Source organism: Scardinius erythrophthalmus (genome assembly GCF_964197995.2).
Source record: "Scardinius erythrophthalmus genome assembly, chromosome: 17".
In the NCBI taxonomy this organism is placed as follows: domain Eukaryota; kingdom Metazoa; phylum Chordata; class Actinopteri; order Cypriniformes; family Leuciscidae; genus Scardinius; species Scardinius erythrophthalmus.
In genome coordinates this window covers 17,101,749-17,120,922 of record NC_138237.1, presented here as the reverse complement: position 1 = coordinate 17,120,922, position 19,174 = coordinate 17,101,749, and the positions used below count along the sequence as shown (strand labels likewise).

The 19,174-nt window shown below is 38.9% G+C and overlaps 1 protein-coding gene across 1 annotated transcript; it reads left to right on the top strand.

Moving 5' to 3' along the window:
* Positions 1 to 1,200: 1,200 nt before the first annotated feature.
* LOC308705669 (growth arrest and DNA damage-inducible protein GADD45 gamma) lies at positions 1,201 to 2,047 on the top strand (the record flags this gene model as incomplete). Its single annotated transcript, XM_081390795.1, is given in 5 exon segments — positions 1,201 to 1,246; positions 1,249 to 1,373; positions 1,375 to 1,517; positions 1,628 to 1,829; positions 1,934 to 2,047. Coding segments are annotated over 5 exon segments (630 nt in total).
* Between the last annotated feature and the right edge of the window lie 17,127 nt (positions 2,048 to 19,174).

The window sequence follows — 19,174 nt, the reverse complement described above, 5'->3', positions numbered from 1 at the left end:
CACTTGCAAAAATACACTACGTCCCATAGAGGCTTGTTCTTTATATACAAAGCAAATAAGTAAAAAGAAAATAACTCGTTTCAGACTTGCAACGGATGCATTGTTCTAGTATCACATCTGCAGTCCGGCCATCCCGTTCCTACCCCCTTTAGTGCGCGAGAGTGACAGGTGTTCCAAGACAAACCTGCTCGAGCGCAAAGCAGACTAATCGAACAATTGCTTTTACTTAGTCCCTCCCGCAGCTGCAGTCAGATAAGCACAGTCATCTGTTGCTAAGCCATTTCATTTTCTATATAGGCTATGATTTAGCAGTCATTAAAATAATAAAAGTCAGGCAAAAGTTTGTTCAGATGCGTTCAAGACGATTTTAATAAAAATTCCAAACACGCAAAGCTATAGCTTACTCAGTCAACAAACCAATGGTTTAAATGCAGTAGGCTATATCACGTTTATTATTTAAAGGCACCATAAAAAGTGTTTGTGTCTGCAGGCATAAATAGGTAAGCTATAAGTCTAATACAGCTGAACTTTGCTCAGCTGATCCGTTATCTTCCCCCATCAGCAGATGGGGAGTGTTTCCATAGCAAAAGAGAAGCACGTCCAGATGCCACGCGCCGTAAGTCAGGCTATGCAAATTAGCCACGCGTATGTGAAGGCGATCACCAAATAGCCTAGGTATTAAATAACTTTCAACATGTCAAATCAGCAGCAAAAGTCTGATAAAATCACCAATTTGTAATAAGTTCACATTTATAACTTTCATGGAATAACTGATGAAATAAATATGCCAACATGTTGATTAATTCACTTTTTAATTGTTTTGTTTAACGTTTAACGTTAATTTCAGGCTATAAGGTTGTGTTTTACACGCATGTAAAGGGAGTTTATCGTTCTGAAATTGGTCAAGTTTTTCCCACTAATTAGCTCTTTTTGCATTCACTAGTTAATTTTAAACTGTGAAATATTCCACGAATGATAACTATATCAACAGCAAAAAACTGTTAAAAATAATTGTTTGATGGAATAATAGCATATAGCCTATGTCACACCGCAGAACTTTTTAGTCACTCATCAACACCCCATGCGTGCATTACTTTTCAGCTTGTTGGATGCCATGTCTTTTGAGTTGAAAAGTTTATCTGTTTAATTAAGGACAAAAGTGAAAGGATCAGAGTTTGATCCTTTCTTACAGTTCTATAGATGTCACGCATGTCTAAAGGCACGCGCCTTGGATGTGTCCGTTTCTTTATTGTTCTGAACAGCCAATCAGAACGCGCGGTGAAAACGCGTGCCACTATCCCACTATAAGTACGGGTCGCGTGTCAGGTGGAAACTCACTCCCAACTTATCTCGCTCAGCTCCAGCCACTACTGACTGTACTTCAAGCAGCTACTGCATACCTCAATCCAAACCAAGATGGTTAATGAAGGAAAATCCCTGTCCGAAGCCCTGCTGTCTGCCAAGGCGGAGGGTCGCCTCACTGTTGGCGTCTACGAGTGCGCAAAAATAATGAACGAGTAAGTTTGGAGGAACTCTTCCATGCTATAATAACCCATGTCTTGTATATTTATCCGTATTATGCTTCTGTGCGGATTAACTCATTTCAACCCCATTTTTGTGTTCACAGGGACCCTGATAGTGTGTCTTTCTGCCTTTTGGCCACTGATGACTTTGAGTGTGACGTCGCTCTCCAGATTCACTTCACTCTGATCCAAGCGTTTTGCTTTGACAACGACATCAGCATCGTCAGAGTAAACGACCTGAAACGTCTCAACGCTCTTGTCGGTGCCAAGGGTCAACTCGAGGACGCTCATTGTGTCCTTATAACGGTGAGATTAAGAATTATGTTCAAAAGTAACATTTAAGTGCAATATCAAGTTAATTATTTGTCCCAAGACATGGTTTTTAAAACTCCTCCGCTCTGTTTTAACAGAACCCAGCTGAGGACTCATGGGAGGATCCAGCTCTGGAGAAGCTTCACCTGTTCTGTGAAGAAAGTCGCAGTTATAACGAGTGGGTTCCTGAGATCACTCTCCCCGAGCGTTGATCTGGACCTTTACTCTTCTCTGTTGAGATGCTGTAAACCTTTGAGGAATACTCTACTCATCCTTTGAAGCAAGGATGATGATGTTTCCACATCCCTGGATGCTCCTGAGGAGGCTGAACCGTCCAGGCAGCGCGAGGCAGGCCCGAGTGGCCCTCGCGGTTACGTCGTTCCTCGTCCCGTCCATGCCAAGATTATCCTCATTCTTTATGTGAATGAGGTCAGGTATGCCACGAGAGCGACACAATGGCCCTCATTCTTTGTGCGGATGAGGTTTGGAGAGAAAGGAGAAGCGAGTTTTGCCTCTGTTACACAGAGCAAATATCGCAAGCGTTGGACACGCAGGGGACGCGGCGGTGCGTCGAAGCAACGTTTTTAAAAATGGACTTTAACATCTCGCACGTTTTTAAAAATGAAATTGCTGCACAATATAACGTGCCTTATTGTCGGCAATGTGCTTTCCACTTTCCAGAATCGTCTTATTCTCTAAAGGTTTCACTTTAGAAATATTAATATGACATAAAAGGAGAAAAAATAACTTAAAACATTTTTAAAGGTTTAACTTTAGAACCATTTGATTTAAAAAATGAAGAACGAAATATTTAAATGTGCTGTTAATTTGTGTAGACAAAGGAAAATGAAACATTTTGTGAACGTGATTAAATTTGCCTAAAGATTTCACTTTAGATATTTTGTATGAGACAAAAAAAAATGTATAAAAATAAAAGATAGTTTGAATTCATCTTGTTTGTGCAGCAGCTTATTTGTGTTTGTATATTACTACTGACTTATCAACAGGAAACAATGACTTTTATCCCTCGTTTTTCCTGAATTCCTGGGTAACCTGAATATTAGATTTCTTTCATCAACACAAACATTAGATGCAGTAAAATGAACGCATTATGTGTATTCACTGTTCTCAATTTTTGTGAGATGAGTTCCATACTAAAACTTGACAGAGCCATTTTTTCATACAGGCATGGCAATTTGTTACTTTCTAATCATATATAGGCCTGTACATTTATCTCTAAATCAGACTGATTGGTATGCAAGTTCATGATGAGTGAAATTGACATCTCCTATAAAGTTATGACCTAAACCAATCACATTTAGATCTTAAAATTAAAGTTTTTTTCTATACTTATTTTATTAGAAATTTGCTCAGCAGAAGCACTGGTCAAAATCATGAGGCTCAACCAATAGGTGACAAACCTTATCTCACCAATAAATATTTAATTGTATAGTCCTAATTAAATCACTAAAACATTAAGATTATAGAATTATGAATGCATGCAACAAAGAAAAAAAACAACAACATTTAGTTTATTTAGCAGATAACTGGCCAATTGGACATACCTAAATAATAACACTGCTAATGTCTTAACTGAAAATGACCACTTCATCTCTCTCTCTCTCCCAGACTTCTTATGGATGGCCAAAACATGAGACATGCAAGTGTTTTTTTAGTTCTATCTGTCGTTGATGTTTGCTGTAAAAGTCTGCAAGAAAGAAAAATTGTAAAACCTGTAGAGAAAAAGATTAGTTTCTCAATTCAGTTTAGATTACGAAAACAAAATTTTATGCAAATATGAGTTGGCTACTTGCAACTAGTCACTCATTGAAGACTGCATTTGATGAAAACTTTACATGTGTCGAGAAAGGTTTTTACTTCATTGCTTTGAAGCTACACATATCCTGCTATATTTTTTTAACATTCAGTATGGGTTTAAAGTTTGTTGTCTATTTACAAGATTATTAAATATAATTGATTATACATAGCCTACAATTTTACACATTATTATAGTATATTACACAATAGTCACATTGTGATACAGAAAATGTTTAAATTTCAACAGAAATGTAATCTTTTCCAAAATTGCAATAGATCAAGAATGTTTGGTGAAGAATAATGACTAACTACATCCAGACTATTTTTGTGACTAGCATCTAATGAAATGGATCTGATTAATGACAAAAATAACGTGACCTTAAATTAAATGTCAGCATCAGTTCAATAAAACCTCTAATACTGACTGAACTTCTTCCTGTTCATATTTGTGAAGTGTGGTTTCCTCTGATTGGCTCCTATATGACAGAACCATCCTAACAACAGCATCTGATTGGTTTAGAAAGTGCCCACACTTCCCCCATACAATCTCAAACTTTTGATTATGTTTTGAAACAGAAGGAAACAATTCAGTATTTATATTTAGTATATCTATATATTTATATTAAATATAAAAGTAAATGAAAATATCCTATAACTTTATTTTTTCCCATTCTTATAAATATTTTCCCATTTTAACTTTTTACCTTTAAAATGGTCCTGTGTTGTGACAAATGTTTAAAAGTAAAAATAAATGATTCCACGGAGTATCTCAATTAACGTAAAGCAATAAAAGCTGCAGCATGTATAATAATAATGTGAAATTTTAGCAAAAAACGGTTTGAAATAGTTTTAAATGGAGCATAGCATGACTATTAAAAAGTATTTAAAGGCATCTACTCTTATTCTACACATTAAAATAATGTGCATGATTGCAGAAGTTATGTAAGATAACAAAACTTACAAGCAACTCTTTCACTAAACTACTCATCTCATTCATTTTTAATATTTTTAAAAGAACTTTGTTGCCATGTCCAGAAACAGCTGAACTTGCATCACCCCAGTGACCCCATAAACTACCAAAAGCATAAAGAAGCAATCAAATAATCCCCTGCAGAACAATACGTCAGCATGCAGGCGAGCTCCATTGTGCTCTCTCAGACAGCCTGCGCCTGCAGAATACAAATAAAGCCAAGCCCTAAAACCTAAAACCTACCCAGAGACTATAGACCACTAAAACGGGCTCCATCTGCTCTTGTGCATAATGAGCTGGAGTGAAGGTGCCTAGCAGTGGGAGGAGAGGAAGCGGGACAGGGCCGCCCTGTGCCTGGCACAAGCCTGTCTCTATACAACCATTCCCCCCTGGGATATCTGCCACTCGGCCCCCACTACTGAGTGGCCCTCACAAAGACCCCCAACAGGGGCGTGTTCTACTGGTGGGCCACTTTCGAGGACTGAGGGAGGGCCTACACATGTCCAGGAGTTGAAGTCTGCTGTCACGTCCAGACACCGATTGATATAAGAGCACGCTGTCTGTGTGGACGAGTGGACTTTAACTGCCTTATTATAATATTACATTATCCCAGTGGTCCTATCACATGGCTTCGAGTAGCCTTTTCAGCCAGCCCTCACCCCCTCCTCCCGAAGTGGAGACACCCCAGGAACAGCAGCAGATGGTGGTGAAGGGTGAATTAGGATGGGCTCTCCTGTTGCCGAGGATACCGCCATTGGTATTTCTGTTGTCCCAACAAACACCTTATCAAGAACCAGCCCTAGGGTGTTAGAAAACGATGAGGGAACAAGCAACGAAGGAATGTTTGAATTGTGATGCCAACAAAACCAGCAAGTTTTTTTGTTGTTGTATGTTTGTAAACACTACAGTGCACTTCTAGTACACTAGAAACACTTTCACTTAGAATTTGCTAGTAAATTTCACAAATTACAAATAAACCAAGCACTATATTGAATTAAACAAAATTGTGCTCCAATCATGCATGCTCTTTTGAGTATTATAAAAGAGATTTTTCAAAATTGAAGTAGTAGTAAAAGTAAATGTAGGTCAAATTCAGCAACAATATAGAACTTCATTCTGGTCGTGTGTTGTAAAGCAGGCCTGCAGATTATAGTGTGTGTGGCAAGAGAGGCTCCAGTCTGCAGTGTATGGTAATCACTCATTATGTGAGCCAGCTGTCTTTATGAACAGGGTCAGAGGGTCAGCCCTCCTGCCTAATGCTGACAGTCCTGCACGAGCGCCAGGGCCTCCACATCACCTGCTCAAACATTCAACATGGAGCTTCAGTCTCGATAAAGCTGATTTTGATTTAGCAGACAACTTAAAAGTCTTAGCTTGGCGAAAAAATGATGCAAATATCAAAGTTTAGCATTTGAAAACAAATTATGATGGTACCGAATGGCTATTTACACTAAAGGCGCTGACACATTAGTGAAAATTTGTGGGCAAAAATTATTTTTATCTATAGTGTAGAGATGAATGAAGCCCAGCTCACACAGAACTTACTTTCAAACTAAGCAGCTTTCTGTTGGTCAACATGGCGAATTTAAGTGACCAAATTAAACATAAGCGAAATCATATGGGGAAAATCGACTGCATGGATTCCTCTTGAAATGACAAGATTTCCCCTGTGAAAATTTGCCGAACAACAGTAAATGTGCCCAGACCTTAAGTGTAAAAAGGTAGATTATAGATTATTAGACTGAGTGTAAATAGATACTGTTTGCACCAAGTATAAATTGCAAATATTGCACTGCATTGACATAAAGTTCAAGGAGTGATCGAGGCTGTTCATCAAAAGTATAATTAGAAGTGATATGCTATTTGCAGAAAAGGTAAAGTATTCGAGCAACAGTGTGTGGAGTTAGTGAAATAAACCTTTTACTAAAATGTTTAAAGCATCAATCTACATTGCTGCAGTTAAAGGTTTAGTTTACTCTGACAAAAATTACAGTTCTGTGATCATTCATCCAACATGTCATTCCAAACCTGTATTACATTCTTTTTTTTCTGTGGAACATAAATTCAAATCAATAATTTGACCATACAATGAATGTCAATGTGGTTCAATGTTGTTTTGAATTCCAATGACTTTCATTGTATAAGCAAACACAGCTAAAACATCCTTCCTTTACATTTTTTTTTTTTTTGTATTCTGCATGAGAGAGTTTGTGAAACGTCATGAGGGTAATAAAATGATCACAGAATTTTCATTATTAGGTGAACTGTCCCTTTTCAGGTGTTGATCACTAATTGCATATTGTGTACTTCTGTCTCCGTCTACACTTGCACTGCTAAGAAAGCATGTGTGTATGTGTACGCACTCTATTGTCTCATTACAGAAGTGTCAGCCTCATATCAGCACCAGATCAAGGGTGTGCAGAGCTGTTCTATGCTGGCAACTGTTGACAAAATGCAGCTCTATCAGCCAGACATTGTTATGGCTCTTGAAGATTGCTGGAGGCTTACCAGCCTTTGCAGTCTCTCTTAATGTTGCTGGACTAGGCCGGATCGGTTGTGGTCTTTTTGTGCATGCTAGGGGGTTTGTGTCAGGGAGTTTGTCTGTATTGGCCAGCTGTGCCGTGGCTCTGTTGTCGGGCTCAGCTTGGGCCCTGAGGGTTGCGGAGGACCCGTATCAGATGGTTGAAAGCGGCTCCCCCAGTCCACGAGCAGACAAAAGCTGCAGCCTCCACTCCTGCTCCTAAACTCAAAGACCCAAAGTGTAAGGGGGGGGTCAGGGGTGGTGTTAAAACACAAAAGTGCACCGAGCCCCGTCAAAAGGAAAAAGGGGAGAAAACACTCCCCTCCCTTTGTTGAAGTTCTGAAAGAATGGCGTGGTCGCGGTGGCAGCTGCTGCGCCTGCACAGGACATTTGAGATGCCCCCTTTTCATAAATACAAAGTCTGGAACCGGTGGGGGTATGTAGAGGACAAGGGGCATTGAGGATTTGTGTTCAGAACGAAAGGCACACTTTGGAGATACGACCATCTCGTGGCAGTAAAGGGAGGCGGGGAGGGAAGGGGGAAGGTGCGGTGGTCTGACCTGCTGAAAAAAAAACTTTTAAAGATGACAGCCTTTAACGTGAGTATATCCATCACTCCACAAAAGAGTCCCACAGGGCAGCCATATGGGCAGAGGATCCTCGTCTTTTGTCTGGAAATCACCGGTGCCTTTTATCACAGCTTAGACAACCACTAAGAATTCAGCAAACAAGAGTCTTCATATTTAGCTTTGGGGCATATACGAGTTTATTTCCCTTCAATGCAAGTCATGTGCAATATAAAAATGGGTGCAAATGTGAATATGTTAGTTTTGACGTTCTTAAGGGTGGAAGTTATTAAGCTTTAAAAGACTTCTTTATAACGTAAGCAGCATTTCAAAAAAATTCCTTTAAGGAAATGTCTGCAGTACATTTATTATGCATGCAGTTTGCTTTGTTTTGGAGAGTGCACGTGAGAAGGATCTAAATAAATAATAAATAAAAAGTTCCAAGAGGCCCCAAATAATTAATCTGCTTAATATTAAGCTTTTCTTAAGAAACACGTCAGATCTGGTGTGCTTAGAAATACAACTAATTAATGAATTACGGCGCCATCTTGTGTTACTTTTGTAAAGTACAGGTCCGTTAATACAGTATACATCAGCAACTGTCACACAGTTTCCTAAAAGGTTTTCTGTACTGCGTATATAAATACCAGATATAAAATGTATACATGGGTCTTTTAATAATCAGATTTGATTGTTTAGTAGCCGAAATTTCTAAAATCTAAATAACAATATTTGGATGCAATGTATCACAATTTTCCTTTGGACCCATTTTATTAGAGTTTCATACAACAACAACAACAACAACAACAACAATAATAATAATAATTATTAATAATAATAATGTATTTTTTATTTATTGCTTTCGATGTTTTGATGTTGACAGTCTACAGCACGTGTTGATGTCTCCACCTAGTGGTTCCTTAGGTAACGTACAGATGAAGTCAATGCTACCTCGTGGTTATCTTATGGTCACACAACAGGCTGTGTGGTCGAGCTAGCCTGAATGATTGCATGGTAGTCAAACTTAACTACATCCTTTATTAAAGGCCAATATATATAAATATATATATTAAAAACACATTGCAGCTAACCACAGTTGCCTTGTTATATGACTGCCATATTAGAAACAACATGTGTGAATAGACATCATATAGCGGTAGCCTACCCTGTTGTGTCTCTATTTATTATTAATAATTTGATATAAAATCTCTCATGCTAATGCCACCCAGTTCATTTGATCCCTAAAAAAAAGAAAGAAAATCTGCTTTTATTAAGTCGACATGACACGGAAGTTGCGATAGCGTGACATCCTAAATCGCCTCCTATAGACCTTATTCAGAGCAGCGCCATGACGGATATGAAAGCGAGGCTGAGAGGGATAGACATAGACTTGACATGTTTTCAATGGCACTCGCTGTAAAAAGCTGCTAGATCACTTATCATTTTACACAGCTCATGTTGCCTGTAATTTCTGCAGTGTTTCGAACAATCCAAAAACACATTAAATAACAGTAGGCTACAACTCACTGAAGAGATGCATGTATCCCTCACAGCCTCGCTTTCATTCCCATTAAAAATTAAAGATGGCGCTGCTGTGAATAAGATCTACAAATACATTAACTATTCCCTACATTACTCCACTAATATATAATTCACTTGAAGGAATGAATGAAAACGATTGAGTGAATTCGGACACTGATTGTGCAGGAAGGGCTGTCACTTTTAGTTTGTGCTTGCCATATAATAATCACTTGAAACTTTGCAAACTAGCAGCTTCAGTAGTAATGAAAAGATTATCTTAAACTCTGTCATGGAAACTAGCATGAATAAACCTTAATTAAACAATTTGATAATCAATTAAAAAGGAATTTATACCTGTATGAAATTGCACTGTACCAACATTGGACATTTCCATTGGGTTTGGAAAATGGATGGATGATTCTGCTCCGGGCACCATCTTCTGGTGAGATGCAGGAACTCATTCGGCACGACTCTCACAGTGCATTACGGTGCGTTCACATGGGGCGCTGGTGTTGATGCTTCTAATTTAGCCTACTTTGAATGGGTGACATGCGTCAGCAAACTAAATAGTGGGGTCCATGCAACCTCCCTGTCTCTCTCTTGAAACCGACACGGAAGTGAATTAAACGGCAATTCATCAACTGGCCGCTTGAGGCTGGCTGCAAAAGTGAGTCAAATCTACATCTCCCCCATGTTGAAATGCCCAATTTTACAGCAGAAAAAAACATGTTTACAGCCTGGAGCAAAAAGTGGCTTTGGTCTATACAGCTAATTTTGCCCTTCATAACAACTGTGAGGGGGGTGAATTTTTTTAATAGCTCATCCATTTAAATTATATTAAGCCTTAAATTTCTGCATAATTAAGAGTGTGTCCACTTTTAAGTGACAGGTGGATTCCCGCTGCTGTGGTCATTAAAGGGTACATAACATGCATAGTTTCACCTAATCTCATGTTAATCTTGAGTACCTATAGAGTAGTAGTGCATCTTTAATATCTCCAAAAAGTGTTTAGTTTTATTATATTTATAAAAGAAAAATACAGCTTTCCGATTCTCTCCGGAAAAAGCCGAGGTCCTGGAGGCGGAGCTATAGAGTCAAGCAGTAGTGCTTGATTTCCAGCAAAATACTGAAATCTGATCCAGTTGTACTTACATGAATGGGGTCTTTTATCACTGGGACCGCTCCACGTTTTAATAGCAAACGATTTGCAAATCCAGCGTCGACCTGGGCCTTGTTAATAAAACGTTCGTCACTGAAATGACCAGAACACACAACCGCACTTGGTACACTCCGTTGTTGCCCCGGAAAAACAAACTGCATCCACTGTTCCTGTAACACAGGGTTCTTTGGAAAGCTGAACACGGTAAGCTTTCCCTCACATACAAAAACACACTTTTTTGGAGACATTCTTGAACAAATCCTATGCAGCGCTGGCTGCCGATGATTTCCTGTTGAAGCGCGTTGATGTGCGCGGTCTCGCTCTCCTCTGGTCGACGTGTGCGCGGGCAAGCTTTTCCGAGAGAAATGCTCATATAAGGAGTTCCACTCTCATCTACGTCATTAGATCCACGATCGAAAAAAAACAGCCGAAACTTGTACCAACCCGGAAGTAAGATTTTCGGCACAGAAATTCTCCGTTATTCGTCCAAAATATTTTTTTTAAACTTTGCCCATGTTTAGCAGGAGAATCCATCTCTTTAACACTGTAAACAACTCTGAATACATGAAACACCATTGTACCCCCCTTTAATCATCATTAGCCATTTGTCTGCTGTCTGTTAGCCATCACGTTACCTCAGCTCATTGTCTGACTGTCAAAATAAAAAACATTCGGGAGTGACGCGCTGCCAAGATGGCGATGGTTGGCTACGCCCACTGTAGGCGTACACTACGTCCATATTTTTTTACAGTCTATGGTTCCATTGTGGCGCGTCACTGGCGTAGCTTGCGGCAAAAGGTTTTTTTTTTTATTTCAAGCGCCAACGCAGGAGTCAGCCAATCAGATCGCCTTATGCAAATACCCTAGCGCAGACACTGTGCTCATGTAATTTCAGGATGTAATGTGATTGGCTGTTGTCACTATGACAGACACGCCCTCCGTCAAGCGTTGACGTCCTGTGTGAATGCACCGTTTAGGCTATGGGTATTCTCTAGCCGTTGAGTGTACATCAGCTGTGCACTCCTTATTGCAATGCATTTTGGGATTGAATGAGTGCACTTGATAAAGTCTACTAAGGTTTTGGTATGCCAAGGGTGATTTCAGACACAGCCCTAGTGAAACGGCTTCTCGAACAAGAAAAAAAAATGTAGGGCGGGACTTGATTTTGTCCTACATGTGTGGTTTGCTATTGCTGTCATCTCATGTTAGTGACAGGTTGTCCCGCCCTCGCGCCAGCAAACACATCATCATGTCGTTGACGCATGAAATCCTGACACATGAATAAAAAAATAAAAAAAAGATGTGCAAAATCATTTAGCCTATAATAAATAATGCAATATTCCGCAAAAAAATAAGAGCAGTCCATTTAGATTTCATGGTGATTTTAACAGTCTTGACAACAGCTATCAAAACTGAACGTTCAGTCCTTTGGAGAGCATGCAAAAGATATAAACGAGACCTTAGCTCTTGCGATTAATCTCTTGCATCTGTGATTTGTGGTTTCAACAGTACAGTGGTGGAGGGAAAAAGTAGTTGACTTGCTAAGATTTTTGTTAACGACGGTTGCTTTTTTTTAACTAACTAACTCAAGAATCCTCTCAGGACTGGCCCTGATCCAACCCAAAATCCCTTACCAGCACAGACAGCCGTGATCAGACTCCCTCCGAGGAGCAGGAGATCAAATGAATTCTTGCGGCGTGCGGTATTGAAGTTCAGTGTGGGAGTACACATGGACCACAGCTATCGTACCACTGCAGCCTGGTGAAAATGACCATCTTTCATTTCTGGATGACGTAGTCCATATAAAAATCAAATTTAGCGGTAAAACTATGTTTGCAGGGCAGTGGATCAGAAGGAAACAATGATGCGTGTCCAGATTTGTGTGACATCATAAATTAAGGTCTTGGTATTTCATGTAGCCTACGTTGCATGAGTAAATATTTTGTTTCATGCATTTCTTGCACTGAATTGATTTTTGCTTTCATCTTAGCATGTTATTAAAAATACAGTTTCCCTCTGCATGTTGTCTTGTCTCATGACATTTACTTTTGAACAAAAGCTTAAGGCTGAAAGTACCACCTACATCAATGAGACATTGGGCTTCTGTTGCATCACTGAAGGTTATTTTTCTCAAATATAACAAAAGCAGTCTTAAATAAGTAAAGCCTTAAAAGGAACATTCCAGCTTCAATACTAGTTAAACTCGACAGCATTTGCCGCATAAAGTTGATTACCACAATAAAAAAAAAAGACCAAAAAACAAAACAAAATGTTTTCTATTTCTATCCGTGCAGTGTAAGTGAATAGGGCCTATATTTGGAGGATTTAAAGCAGAAATGTGGAGCTTATAATTTTATATAAACAATTACATAACTAAAATAATATACATGTTTTGTGGTCATGTGGCAATAAATTTGTAAAAATATATTCACATTAAAATCAAGTATTTCAAGATCAGTTTGGCTCCATTTACTTCAGTTGTAATTTAAGTGCCCCACTGTTGCCCAGATTTCTTTCTTTTTTTTAAGGAGGAACAAGTTGAAATGAATGTATGTGGTAATCAACGTTATGCCCCAAGTCAATTGTAACTGTAACACAGAGTACTTGCCTTTAGCAAAGCATGTCATCACTTGCATCGCCATCTGTGACAAAACACCTGAGACTGCTGTTGTTTAAATGATAAATTTGATCGGAAATCATAAAATCCCGTGATCTACAACCATACAAGTCCATGTTACACATAATCAAACAAATTAGCCCACGAGCAAACCTCTTTGAACGTCACGGCCATTGTTTCATGGCCAGAGAATGATTATGCACATAATGTGAGCTAATAATGTTACCAGCAAATTATGCAAAGAGAGGGCTGGGAAAGCATCCACTTCCTAAATGATGAAATAAATAAACCCTGATGAGTTCTTTCTGTCCTGAAGCGAGCGTCTGACATCACAGAGGTCAGGTTGTCTAATGAGGCGGCCAAAACGGCAGCGGTTAGAAGCTTGATTAGAGACATTTAAGAGTCAATGGTTCTGAACTGCAAGGAAAACTTTGATGAATGTTAATTTGATTTTCACAAGAGGGTTTTAGAAGAGATGTTTGAAGTGCAGAGAGAGAGAGAGAGAGAGAGAGAGAGAGAGAGAGAGAGAGAGAGAGAGAGAGAGAGAGAGAGAGAGAGAGAGAGAGAGAGAGAGAGAGAGAGAGAGAGAGAGAGAGAGAGAGAGAGAGAGAGAGAGAGAGAGACGCTTTTACCTGTTGTACAATCTTCAAATATGTAGCTTTAAAATTCAGCATTGGAGGAAACTAATAGAGAGAAACTTAATAGCCTCATTTGTTTTTATGTGCTTGGTAAAATGATTCTCTATCAAACTTGTATATCAAACCGATTCTACTGCCAGCTGAATTGTAACAATTCTGTTTTATCATCTTGTTTCTCCTAATTCATCAGTGTGCACTCAACACTCAGTTTGCCCGAGGAGTCAAGCATTAAAAACGCATTGCCATTATTCCTAACATTTTTGCTTTGTTAATATATTCAAGAGCTGTGCCACAATTTGTCGTCGGTGATAAATGGAAACAAAACAAATGCAAACTTGTTGCATATTTCATATTCCGATAAATGATATGCTGATGGTCCATTATTACCATGCTGAAATGGAGCCGTTCATTTACAGTGAGGAATGTTTTTAAACCCTGGGCATCATAAATTACACACGTTCACACGCACACGCAGGACGGCTGTAATAAAATCCCAAATAAGAGTTTTTAGTCTTAAATTACATCATAATTCTTTGGAGACCCTTTAGGCAATAAAGTTTGAGTGTGAAATTTATTACAGCTCAAATTAAGTACATGCGAACATCTGTAAAATAGAGAATGTGAAGCAATTAGATATTTTTTTGACAGGCTAATGATACAAAAGGTGAAATTACATGGCAAAGCTGTACAGAGATACAATTATACATGACAGGGATAATGTATGATAATGTAGGGATTTTTAAAAAGTCTTTAGTGAAGAGTTTTAAGTTTGTTCAAAAGTATTCAAAAATCGACAAAAGACACAGGGAAAGAACAATAATCGCATGAAGCATTGCAAATGACAAGCAAATAAAAAACTTAATTGAGTATAAAGAAACATTTTATGTTTATTGCAAAATATGCACACACACACACACACACACACACACACACACACACACACACACACACACACACACACACACACACACACACACACACACACACACACACACACACACACACACACACACACACACACACACACACTTAAGTTCTTCATAAGAAGTTCTTTACAATGATCTGCAAATACAAATGATGTTTCTTCCTGGTTTACATGTCGTAACATGAGTTAAGAGATTTGAGTGTATACTGTAACTTTACACAGACTGCAGTTCTATCATATTAGTCTCATGTTAACACTATCCTTAATAAGTCCTTCATAAGAGTGGGCTTCTTTTGGTGCAATTTGCTTATTTCATTTTTCTGAATAGTGGAGATTTTTCTGCAGAATCATGGGTGTATATTTTTGGTTACATGTAGTTACTATAGTATTAACTATAAATTGTGCATAATTACATGCAACTAACCCTAATCACACCCTATAGTAAGTAAACTTTTACTCAGGAATAATTTATTATTACTCAGTACTTAAATGTATAATTAAACCGTAACACGGAAACCTTAAAACAAAGTGTAACCTAGTTTTTTTTAACCAGGAAATCTGCTGTTATCATTAAAATTCAATTTCGCTATGGAAAAAAAATGCATGGGATTTTTACTTCCAGAACCCAAGTGTTGCACTCAAGAAATTGTCTGATTGCTGAATACCGAATTAACCAACCAGAATCAAGTATTCCAGAGAGCCGTCTAATAAGTGACAATAGGAATTGACGTAAGTGTACGCTGATTTGCTAAAAGCATGTCATACGAAACACCGGCACCTGCCATTCTTTAAAAGCTGCGGAAACACACAGTTTACATATACTTCACAAACTAACTCAATGAACATGGAAAACAGCGATAGATGGACCGACGCCGAAGTCTAGGCACTTCTCAACCGATCACCGCATCCTCCATCCATCAGTTGTTGAATGCCGTCTTAAATGACGTCGCTGTCTGCCAGTCTACATCACTTCAGTTCTTTTGTTCTTGGGAAAAAGCCTTGGTGGCTAGTTCCTACCCGGTACAAAAGCCCTATTACCGCAGTCAGGACATGTATGTCCATTTTGGACAGAAGCATTTTGACTTAAAGGTCCCATATTGTCAAAAATGAAATTTCCTGGATTTTTTCATGATAGCAGATGTCTAGGGGCTATGTAACTACCATATAAATTTCAAAACAGTCAATCCACAGACAAATGCACACAGCCTGCATAAAGTAGCTGCGCCTTTTCACAAGCTGTTGTGACTTCCGTAAAAATGTAATGTCAGAACTACTCAGTCACCGCCTTCAGTCTCCACCCCGAGCACTGCCCACCACCATCCCTCACTCCTTTTGCCCAACCCCAGACAACATCGCTGCTGATCGAGCAACAACAACGCGGAAACACGTCGAGAAAATGCTGTTCAATCGATGAACTGAGATGTAAGCTTTTTAGGAATTATTAAGGGAACGCACTTTGAACGCACTAGAAAGGCCAAAATCTGTTCTTGGCAGAGCTCATGAGAAAGGAGCTGTAAAAATATATTGAGATGGTTTTTGGTACTTATACCGCAAATATGTATTCTTAAAGACATCAAAACCTAAAATAAAACTTCAGAAAGCTGTACAATACGGGACCTTTAAATGTTGAGGTCTGAACTCGTTCTTTACGTAGGCTACTTCCTTTTTCTTTTCCCTAAATTGGTAAGAAAAGCGAGCAATGAAAGAGCGATGCATTTACTGAAATAAAAACAATGTCAATCTCATCACTGCACATATGGCTTTTGCAAAGGCTGAAATAACAACACGGATTTGTGTACACTAATAGATGAGGTGAGGCAGGCTCTCCCTTCAGGCAGCTTTTATTGGTTTGGCCTCTTTTTTGGCCTCCCTTGGCTTTGTATGGCTCAGAACTGGAGGTGGAGAATTGATGGACTGAGTGAAATAATTTATGGAACGAGGAATGACATCTGAGAAACCTTCCACTATAAATAAAGTTGGAATTCTGGCGTGTGTGGGTGAGTGGGATAGTACAAGGTACATGCATTAAAAGACCTAATCCAGGAGAGACGTGGGGTGTTTAGCTAACTGACAGTGTTTGGCAGCTTCTAAAGCCGGCTAATCAGACGGCTTCACTCGTTACTACCTTACTACAGGAGAAGCGCATTCCCTGCCAAGTGTGCGAGCGCGAAAATGCAGAGTGCACATTCCACGGGTCAGCACTGAGAACCACATGCCTCGAATTGGGTTTAAACAGCAGGACCACATGGTATGCAGCCAGGTCTAAAACCCATCTATATGTTTGGATAGGGTCTGATTCTGTTACATGTCAGTCAGTTAGGAGGGCAATAATACCTTCAGTCAAGCTCTGTCCAAAAACACTTCCAGAGCTCAAGCTGTACTGCTGTCTGGGGTTCGGTCTAATCTGTGATGTTCTCTGCTGGGTTTATTTGATTCTTTCTGGATATTTTCTTATTAATCTATTTGGTCATTTTATTTAATGTGTACACACACTGAATGTTGACTACCGTTATTTTATGCTATGGTACAAAACAAAACAAATGAGGGCTATGCCAGGGTAAGCACATAAGACTTAAAAAGGAGTATAGCTTACCTTGTTAAACAGGCATTGTAGGTTGATTTTGTGCACACTGGACAAAATACCTATATGGGAAAATACCTCATTGGAAAAACATTACTTTTTTGTTTAGCAGACCATGAAGTGCATTATATTTCCAGGTAAAATGACTACTAGTGGCAATAAAGCCTGGACAATGTTTACTTCTATTAACAAATCAAGATTAGACAGTAAGATTTCAAACACTATGTTGGGGTAACGCATTACAAGTAACTACTGTCAGGTGCGGATGAAGAGAGATGGCAGGGACTCGAACGCAGAGTGAAGCTTTTCATTATTTAGGATTAAAAAAAACAAACAGAACATAAACCACCATGTACGGAAAAAAACTCAGTCCAGTGCTGGCAAATAGAAATGGATCACCCGGGCTGGAACCGGCAGAACCGACCGACAGGAACACACCTACCCTGGGTAAAACCCAAAACCACCCACAATGAACCAGCACAGGACAGAAAAAACAGGGGCTGTTTACACGACGCCATTTTTAAATAAAAACGTAAAACTTTTTATGCGTTTTGGCCGTTCATTTACACGACAACACATGCACATGCGTATTACGTGTTGAATCTATAATGTTTCATCGCCATCTAACAGCCTGGCAGCAGAATACAGCGTTTTTTGTCGTTTTCGTGGATCCGTGTGAATGGGGATCGTTTTGACAATGGTTTCGTCTGTACATGGAAAAACTCAAAGGAAAAAACGTATCCGTTTTAAGCATATCATTGTCGTGTAAACGTACCCTAAATAAGGGAAGGAAAAAAGGCAGGTAACGAGGGGGGCGGGGGCAGGACAAAAGACTGACAGAAGAGGACATGGCACAGAAACAAACTAAAAATTTTCATTTGCATTTTCAATTTGCATTTCCTTCAGCCTATTAACTTCACTTTTGGTGGTAAAGGACCTTAACATTGGCCAAAAATAGTGTCAAGATACATTCTACAAAAACAAGTCTTAATATCCAATTCAGTGTTGCTTGTCAAGTAAATATTTTAATCAATTGTTTTAACTGAAAAATTAGGACTTTTTGCGGGGTAGAGCATGATATGTTTGCAAAATAACATGTACATACTGTATATACTGTATGTTGTTGCAAGTTTGTGGCTCAAATGAATCTGTCATCTTTTCTGAAGGTGAAATTGAAAATTATGTTTTAAAATGCAGGTAGATCAATGCATTTCTGTTGAAAATGAAAAAGTTTATTTGGAACATTAGGATTCTGGCCATCTGTACTGATGAAAATAATGTATCTTTATTGGTGAAACTCACTGGAAACTGGAGATGTGTACCCAGGGCAACAAAATGCTTAGCAAAAACGTATGCATGGCCACATTTTTCTCATGATCGGGTTAGCATCAAGCATGATCCTGCAGCTTGACCAGTGTTTAGAAGAGAGCTGATAGGATTTATGGGTAGGCTGATTTTGTTTTTATAAACTAACACTATTATATATAGCTGTGTCAAAACGAGTTGATTCAGACCTCTGATCTCCCGCACTAGTAGACATAACAGCAGATGTTAATGAAAGATGAGCTACATGGACTAAATGTTATGGTTTCCAAAGAGATGGTGTTTATTTTTATATTACTATCATCTGCAGATCTTGTATTTTTGTCATAAGAGGCTTGCGAAAACAAAACAAGTTCATTCTCGCAAGAGCCTGAAACAATTCTGGAAAAATCCACAGTTTTTTTTCCCAAACAACAGGCAGCATTTTCGGTCCCTCGACACAACAGACTATTACAGCATTAAAAGAAGACATTCCTCCATGATGCAACTTTTGAATATTACTTGTTCAGGACCATATGAGGTCAGATATAAACATGAGTCCGAAATAAAAAGCAAAACTGAATCAAACACAAACTCAAAGCTTTTCCTTTCCCTTCACCCTCATTCATACCTTAACCCTTTAAACCTCACAGTAATACAGGGTTCTAACAATGCATTCACTTAATACCCAATGCTAAATATTTCAAAGAATGTGGTGCAA